Raw genomic sequence first — 9,726 nt, forward strand, 5'->3', positions numbered from 1 at the left:
CGACCTGGAGGACCCTTTACGTCCTCTACCAGACGTCGGTTGTTGGTTGCTTTGCGTGCTCGACAGTGCGCATGCGCGTGGTGGAGAGACGATGTATGATAAGCCCATAACACGCTACCATGACCTGGGAAATATACATGTTGAATAAATCATGCGATTTTCTTATGTTTTATGTTGGCAAGTGTTTAGAATAGAGTTAATTGGGTTAGATAAGTAATGCTATCATTTTCATTAATGCATGAATGTACTTTATTTATCCTTGCGTGGCGGTACAACGACAGTGGTTATATAACACGAGTGTTCTGTTTTATCTAGACCTCGTGCCTGCATACGAGTGAATGCGCATGTAACTTTGTGAGTGATTATTGTTTTTAGTTTTTTTTTTTTTATGTATGGCTGGCAATTTAGACAACCCATTAGTGACCAATGCATTGAAGCAACTGCCCAAGAATGCACAATCAACCCATAACCTCATCTAGGGGGAGACAAGCGCACTAAATATTGTTCCGCGGCGTCATTCACAATAGGTCCAGTTTGTATTAAACAAAATATATTTTATCCGTATCTTCACGACTGTAAACGAACGTTGTTAATTGTTAAAAACGCGGCTATGTAATATAAAATATTATGTTCTAACGGTATCCATTTTATTCCCGGTACAAAATTTAATCACAATCTGTTTGTTTTTCTGAAGCTTACCAAAAACGGGAGCAGAAACATGACAATAAAATTGAAGACATTAAAGATTGTCCAACCCCGTGGTCGTGTCCAGTAGTGACACTCAGGTGCGATTCCTGCCTCGAAATTATACTGCGGTACTGTTGTCATAGTAGCTGTGGGGGTGGTAGGGGCTGGTGGGAAAACTGGCATACCGATTCCCGGACTGTAAATAAGAATAAAGTGTGTAAGTTCAGATGTTTTAGTTGTATTTAGTGTACTTGGTAAAAGCTAACACGAGGTGTATAAAGCAGGACACCCGTGTTATAACGACTGTCGCTTTGCGGTCACGCAAAGATAAAGTAGGTTACATTCATTTAACATTGGTATAAAAATAACAATTTTTATTTCGTCGTTTCAGTGACGAAGATCAAATTAAGTAAGACGATAAAGAACTAGAAGCAAAACAATAGTCTTTATATACACACTCTACTGTAACATCTGCATAAGCAAAAGTTATAAATAAAATAGTGACCGATAAACTTACATTAAAGTATAAATTAAGTTATATTGAGTTATATTTAAATAAAATAAATAAAGATATAAATGAAAAAGACGGTATATTAGTTTGGTTGATTTTTATTAAATTGAATAGACGAATAAATGAATGCATTTTATTTATCTTTCCGTGTTTGGGCAACACAGTCTTTATGACATAAGTGTTCTGTTTTATATACGTTGTGCTTGAAAGTTACACATATGTATAAAGAAAAAAGAAAAAAACGGCAAAAACTATTTACCAACAAAGTAACATACGGTTACTCGTAAGCTGGAACGAGGTGTATGGAACAGAACACCCTATTTTACGAATGTCGTTTTCCGGCCAGACAATGATAAAGTAAGTTACATTTATACATTTATGCAGGTAACTTCTTTTATGTGTGCCTAAAAGTTTGGCCAATGCCAGTTACGAATTATAGCACCAAATTAACTTACAATCCAATGCCAGTAGAATTGTCTGAATTTCCTGAAGAAGTGTTTCCCATTCCGCCAAATCCGCCGATTCCGCCAAATCCACCAAGTCCGCCCAATCCACCGTCACCTCCGCCTCCCGTTAAATCAATATTCCCAAGGCTTCCACCAAATTCAATACCAAGAGCGGAGAGGTTGAAATGAATGTTAAGGTCACTACATACAACATCTCATTAAAGCTTTATATTCCATAATGACATATTATATATTTTTTGTTTTTATGTTCACTGTTGAGTTACTACATAGGTGTCTTCTTATACACCAGACACACATGGTGTATTTATACACCTGAAGCTTTTTCAAACATAAGTAAGACCTTGTACGAAAGGTGTATGTGTAACTAACGTGCAGTATGGTTCTGGCCCAGAAGGTTCTTGTCCTATCTTAAGGCATTCATCAATTCTGTCCGTAGTATATCCATTTTCCAGACATCGAGCTGTTTCATTCACTGGATCCGGGGGGAACCGATAGCTGTACATAACAGAAAATCGAATCAATCGTTGTGGATGAAGATAATTAATTGACTTGTACATGTTTTACTTTTAGAACTGTGTGTAATGTACATCAATATACATAAGGGTAGGGGAACATTGGACACCCTTTCATTCTATTTTCGTGTCCCATTTGGTAGTACACAAAGCACACTTAAAGCGTTTAAAAAATCGTGTTGTCCATAAACTGATGCTAATTGTTTAAAACACGATCAGGATATTTAGATATTATGTGCCGAAGGTGTCGCGTCTCCCCACCCTATACTTTACCCACTTTTTTTTAGCAGCATCAAGCTTTGGACCCGAGACATCTGGGCTGGAATCAGGTAAATACTATGCTATTTATTATTACTCGTGCAGTTGTATGTTTGCATTTACGTAGACCAATTGGTGTGTGAACCTATTTATATTGAAAAAAATATTGAAAGAAAATATTTTAGTTTGCAACTATTAAGAAACATAGTTGTTTGCATTTACGTGGGACACTACATAGTTGCATTAATGCAAAACACGCATAGTGTATTCATACACCTTATGCTTAATGTTTTAAATAGAAGGCTACATCTATTTTGTTTGTTTACATCCACGTAGAACTTTATAGGTTTGCATTTTTGCAGAACAATTTATGCTTGCAACTATATAAAGAATGTGTGCGTTGCATCTGCGGAAAACAATGTGTGTTTGCATATATTGTTATCTTACAGGAAATTGGTGCTGCGTGTACACTCTATTGTTATATCATCTGGAGGTTTTTCAACGTAGCGCTTTCGATTTAAAGTATTTATAAATTGTCCATTTAAATACACTTATAGTATCAGTTTATTTAGGACGTTGCACTCTTTTAATGCCACTAATTTGCATAGCAATGTAAAGGCAGTTGTCATGTCCAATGATATAGACACACCGAAAATGTTATAGTATCGCCGAGCCTGAAACCTTTTTGGCTGAAGACACGCGAGCTAACCATTGTGACACGGCGCCGGATACTTTCATAAATTGTGACGTAAGATAGGACACCTATAGCAAATAATAACTAAATATCCTGATCGTGTTTTAAACAATTAATAACGGTCTCTAGGAGTCGTGCGGATACGTTTTTATATTTGTTTCTTTAAATGTTTTTTGTTTATTACCAAATGGGACGATAAAATATAATGAAAAGTTGTCCCATCCCTCCCCACCGTATTATACATTTTTTCCCACACAAAGGTACCTGCATATACAAGATCCTTTTATCCCAACCTTGAAACTGTACAACATGATTGGTATGCATATGAGCAGTGAAACAAGCCACGTCACTGCAGTGATCATTACTGACACAACAGGCTTTCTAAGTTTCTGCAGCTGGGTGGAGAAAGTATGACACACAGCAATGTATCGGTCAAGACTCATAATCTAAAAGCAAAAACGTCGTGTTAATAAAAAGTGATGTAGATTTTACAATATAGTAGGGTGGGGTAAAATGGAACAGGCTTTCACCCTCTTTTCGTCTCACATTTGGCAGCAAGCAAAGCATCTTTACAGAGATTCTAAAGATCGTTGTTAATAGTTTAAAAACACGATCAAGAAATATGGGATTTAGTTAGTAACAGTATTCCATCTTACCCTTTAGTACAAAAAGTGCCTTACTGATGTAAATCAAAAATAATTTTTATTAAAAAAACAGCGCTGCTTTTAAGTTATCGTCATTTTTGCTTCCTTTGTGTCTTTCTAGTGCAGATGTTATAGCCTCGAGGCCCGACGCTGTTACGATTAAGCGTGTGTATCTTTGTGCAAAACACTTACAGGAAAATATCCCAATTAGTGGCCCTCTAACAAAATGTAAGGCACGTATTAGATTAAAGAGTAAAAATATTTTTAAAAAACAATTACCCATAAAGTTACACGCACTCGTGCAGAAAGTGTATAAAATTAAAACATCCGAATTATAACAACTGTCCTTTGCATGGAATAAATAAGCCACATTCGGGCATCCCGTACCATAGCCCGTTTATACAAATTGCAATCTTTGATATCATCGTAAAGATTAATTCTGACGATTTTTTTAAAACAGCGTTTTTCTTTTTTTAGAAGACATACAAAAAAATATTATTCTAAGTGCAAAATTAAATTTCAGTGCTTGTTATCTGCATAGATTTTGATTCACATGGGTAAAGCACAGCTGCATAAACTCACGACCCGATCAGGCTAACCAATTAACAACCTAATACTTCTGACAGGTTGGCATAGTCCGGAAGTAATATTAAGTCCTATACTTTAGTTTATGTAAACACATATGGCGAATTTAATCGTATGGTCCTTTTTCGTATTTTGTATCAAAACACAGTTAAAAAAGGGTGGGGAAATATGAGACACCTTTTCATTTTTTTTCGTCCCATTTGGTAGTAATCAAATAACGCTCAAAGAATTATATAACCGTATTCTCATGGCTTCCATAGACCGTTGATAATTGTTTAAAACACGATCAAGGTATATAGATAATATATGCACTAAAAGTGACCCGTCTCCCCTCCTACTATTTCACGTTAAAAAATGTTGTGCCTTAAAACACACATCAGTTTTTTAATGGGCAAAATAAATAGTTTGGAATTTAGTTTTACATCATAATTGTTATAGCAGCTAATATATAAATATTTCGCTAGCGGTAATTTGTAATGATAGCAAAACAAATACTTTAAATGTTATAAAATACAATGTAAAAATATTTTCCGCATCTCCGTTTGTGGTTAAGTGGTAATGGGCAAACTCTTGAATTGAATTTCCCATGACTTAATTCGCTCATATTACCCACAAAGTTACATACATGGTAATTCGTAATTCGCACGAGATGTATCAAACAGAACACCACGCAGTGTTATAGCGACTTTCATTGCCTCGCCATGTGAGAAAAAACAAGTTAAATATGTGGCAACTTGCAAGTGGGGACGAGGTATATGAAACAAAATACACGTTTGTCATTGCCCAGTTATGCAAAGAAACTGCATAAATTGATATAAAATATAATCGAATTTTGACTTTAAAAAACACCTACAGACTCACCATAAGAAAAAGTATAGAAGCGTAGTAGTTTAGGAAAAGCAAAGTTTCTTTAGCTTTACACATCCATTCCGAGTATATCCATCTTCCGTTCATATCTTCCACCATTTTAAAAGGTAGAGTTAAGAGGAACAAAGAGTCAGCTATGGCAAGTTGCAGTACATACCTAAAAATGTTGGGTTATTTAGATTTTTGGGCTGTACGCGAACACGAATAAATGTAACTTATTTAGCCTATAGCATGGTGGGATAACGACATTTGCTGTTACATAGGTGTTCTGTTTCATAACTCGTGCCCGCTCGCGAGTTATCATGAACGTAATTTTAAAGGTTCGAATTTTTATGGAATAATATTATATTTTAGAAACATCTAACTGGCAATTTAGACTACACATTATTGACCAGGAATCGAGCAATTGCCGTCTTCCCCAATGATATATATACTTATACACTGTGGCAGCATTGATGAGCCTTGAATTCACAGACTGTGTCGCTAACCACTATTCTACGATTATATGTGTTTTATATGGGTGACCATTTTTTATTATGGGATTAATAAACGCCCGATGACGAGAAAATAAAATGGAAAAGAGTAGGCCTACCCTCTTTCGTAAAAAATAACATTTTTGTGTCTTCGGTTAGACAAAAGAAAAATCTGCCGTTACAGCAGATTGATTTTGTGAGATAAACTATCTTTATATTCAAGGCCGTAATACCGATGTTTAAAATTTCTGATAGAACTTGGTTGGTGCGAATTACTTTTATACATTGAGCAGATTAGGTCCTGTGCTGTCCCCCATTTGGGAGCATCGTGACCGAAATTCTTTGAGGTCAGCTATCTCAAAACATTATCAATATATATATATGTGTGTATTTCTGTGTATTTTAGGTTACATAAGTTATAACTCCACAGTAAACATAAGGTGTATGAATACACCATATGTATCTTGTGTATAAGAAGTGTTAGAAGACAACCATGTTATTACTCGACAGTAAGCAGGGGTGTTTGAATACTCTCATGTTGTAACTTGACAGCGGGCGTGAGGTTCTCGACCGAGCAAACTTACCAGTGCGTCACCGACTTTTTATATTCCTGTAGAACCAGGATAACGAAGATTACCATCATGTTGCCTATGAGTCCAAATGCGCAAATCAAGCCGGAAAAAACAACTTTAGGCACGTTAACCTGGTGACCGGTTATCACCTCAGTTCCTCCGGCTGGGCCATACACTAAAAAAACAATACGAAAATTAGATAACACATTTATATTAGAAAGTAATCACCTACAAAGCACCATTCGTATTATGAAAAGTGTCGTTGCCCCGCTGTGCGAGGATAAGTAAGTTAAATATGTGGTACATAACTCGTAAGCGGGGACGAGTTGTATGATACACAACACCGGTGTTATAATGATTGCCGTTGCTTTACCATTCGAAGATAAATAAGTTTTATTTATCAATGCAACTTAACTAATACTAAACCAAAAACTAACCAGCGGAAAAATCCGGTGAAATATCCGAAGATTCTCCGAAGTCAAAATTGCCGAAGTCGTATGCGGCCATCGTTTCACGGAATTAAGACTTTAAACTAAAAGTTTCACTCTGGTAACCGAGAATAAAAGTTTGTTAAAACTTAAATGCTTGCATCGAACTACTCTGTACTCTGTCGAGTTCTAATGTCCTTTTTTTACAGCTACTTGATTACACTACAGCGGAGCTTACCTATAAAAAGGACCTATTGAAATCTATTTACACCCAGCGTCGTTCAGCGCTGGTCAGCGTTAGAGATTTCTTTGCCTGTTCTCTTGGCATTTGCACTGCAGCGCAGCTCGCCTTAGTACAAAAAGAACAAACAAAGAAATATCTACGCTGCGCAACGCCTGGTGTAGACATTTCTTTGTTTCTTCTTTTTACACCGAGGCGAGCTACACTGTAGTCTAAACGTCGCTAAAAAAGGACAAACAAAGATACATCTAAACAACACAACCCTATAGTTGAAGCGATTTCTGTTTTCCTAGTTCAACTAATTACGAGTGGTGCTTTCGTATAACGCATTTACTCCGGAGTGGGTAAAATGAAAAAAATGTTTTGGCGAACTCTTTACTTTCGTCACCCCACCATTTATGATATGAACCGCGAAGAATTGCGTCACTTCCCGTGACGTCATGGAAATTTAGGCAGTGACGGCAAACTTCGTGGCTTTACTCTCCGTAGGCCTAGTGACGTGTTTCAATGACAGTTCTGCGCATGCGCTCCAGGAAGTACATAGCATTAAGAAGTCGTTTAACCAACTCAGTCTTTCAGTTTACGCTAATGTCCACTTTTACGCCTCAATCTTAAAACTTATATACAATTGCACAAATAAATATAGTAGGTAGGGGGAAGATGGGACACCTTTAACACAGATTATCTTTATATCCTGGTCGTGTTTTTTTAACATTTAACAATGGTCTGCGGGAGACGTGGAATACCGTTTTATAATTCTTTGAATGTTCTTTGTTTAATACGATATGACGACAAATTACAATTAAAAAGGTGTCCCGTCTTCCCCTGCTCTACCATATATAAATAAATATGTTCAAAGCTTACTGCAAGGCCATTTTAAGTACCTTTGCCCAAAATCTTTACAAATATACGCTAAACAGTTGCCGCTATCTTTCCGAACAAACTTAAATGTAAAAATTACATCACAATACGAAGCTAAAACGAATTTGTTGGTTTATAAACTGCTAACAAGCTGATTTAAAATGCATTCGTAAAAATGCATCCTTTAAATACTGCTTACGACTGATCTCTTGGAATATTAGCTCTTAAAGCATGAAATACGAAAGTATGCTTACCAGATGCTTTTAAAAATATCTACTTGGAGAGCGCCTAAATTGGCAGATTGTTATAACGGAAAGTTTTTCAGTATAATGATTGATTAGCACAAAAGGAAGTAGGTATAACTGCTTGTCGCGTTATCGCTTCCGTTTTAGGTGCTTGATTACGTGTGGCATGCAGTGACTATGCTGCATTATATTTTAACTAAAGCCGAATAAGCCATTATGTACGTGTACGGTGTATGGTATTGTTTCTCTTTGTCACGTAGGTCTACATATACATAATACAAATGATAGCATTAAACACTTAATGCCATCTGCCGAGTAACTGAGGTGTCTTCATACACACAAAACACGCATGGTGTCTTCTTATACACCAGACAAATATGGTATATTTTCTTTAATTTTCCATGGAAAGGTAAAAATTCTGTTTCATATAATATTAAAAATAACTGTTTATGCAAAACAAAGCAAGGAAGTCTTCCCTAATTATTGTTGTTACGTATCACTGTTATACAGGTACACAGACGTGATGCCTAATTATTTTCTCATCCTCTATATGAAGATAACACTTACCTTAACAAGGAAGCATATTACATTATATAGTAAGTTTTAGTATAGATGTGTATATATTGTAACTAAAGTCTTGATTAAATTCAGTAGCTTACGATAGGCAGCATGACTTGGCTTTGACATTATATTTTATATTACATTATATAGTAAGTTTTAGTATAGATGTGTATATATTGTAACTAAAGTCTTGATTAAATTCAGTAGCTTACGATAGGCAGCATGACTTGGCTTTGACATTATATTTTGTTTTACCAACACAAGTGTAGGAAGACATACAAAATATGTTGTTTGTTTTGATTCTGTTAAATTTAATCGTCGTAACATCAACCACTGATAGTGGGCATCAACTTGATGGCATCGAATATTACATTGAGTATACGCCAGTTACTGGAATTGACAAAGCAAAGGAAAGTTGTCAATCAATGGACGCCATTCTAGCGGTTGTTAATTCTCAACGCATTCAAGACTTTCTGGTAAAAAATATCAATGCTACTAAGTTAACAGGTAGCCAAATATTAATTACCAGTCCAACTACATTGCAATGGTCAGATAGAACAACAACTGATACATCGGTCTTCACTTATTGGGATACCAGTGATGACATTTATGATTCCACCAAACTTTGTGTTACTATGGGATGGGATGATGCATTATTTGGCCTTTTTAAATGGAAGATTGTGCGCTGCAGCGGAACCCATCGCTATATTTGTCAAAGTAATTATTTTAACGATTAAAATTATTGAACCACTTTAAATGTTTCTTTTTTAATAAATATAAATACCAAATTATAATGTTGTAGGAAATGCATCAACAACAACAGATATTGACTACAATGCTACATAGTATTGCTTAATATTGGCTTGTTTTAGGTTTGTAAAAACATAAAAAAAACATTAAATATATCTTTCCTACAGTAAGTGACTAACAAAATTTATATTGTTTTACGTCCTGCATTTATACAATGTACCAATACAATTGTTAGTACATGTAACGTTAATCAATTTACGTTTAAACTTTGTTTGGGTCATGTTTAGAGGTCTTGTCACAAACGTACGTAGACGAAACACCATTGTCACAAACGTACGTAGACGAAACACCATCGTGGGTTATTCCTGTA

At 35.7% G+C, this 9,726-nt stretch overlaps 1 protein-coding gene across 1 annotated transcript; it reads right to left on the reverse strand.

The window, feature by feature from the left end:
- Positions 1 to 7: 7 nt before the first annotated feature.
- On the reverse strand, positions 8 to 6,876 carry LOC100181055 (C3a anaphylatoxin chemotactic receptor). The gene is made up of 8 exons (XM_018817104.2): positions 6,708 to 6,876; positions 6,283 to 6,445; positions 5,220 to 5,382; positions 3,394 to 3,575; positions 2,035 to 2,160; positions 1,654 to 1,845; positions 700 to 883; positions 8 to 124 (listed from the first exon to the last, which is right to left on the reverse strand). Exons 1-8 carry the CDS (start codon positions 6,775 to 6,777, stop codon positions 26 to 28), a joined length of 1,179 nt encoding a protein of 392 aa, XP_018672649.1. The 5' UTR covers positions 6,778 to 6,876; the 3' UTR covers positions 8 to 25.
- Between the last annotated feature and the right edge of the window lie 2,850 nt (positions 6,877 to 9,726).

This window comes from Ciona intestinalis, unplaced genomic scaffold (assembly GCF_000224145.3).
Source record: "Ciona intestinalis unplaced genomic scaffold, KH HT001124.1, whole genome shotgun sequence".
In the NCBI taxonomy this organism is placed as follows: Eukaryota; Metazoa; Chordata; class Ascidiacea; order Phlebobranchia; family Cionidae; genus Ciona; species Ciona intestinalis.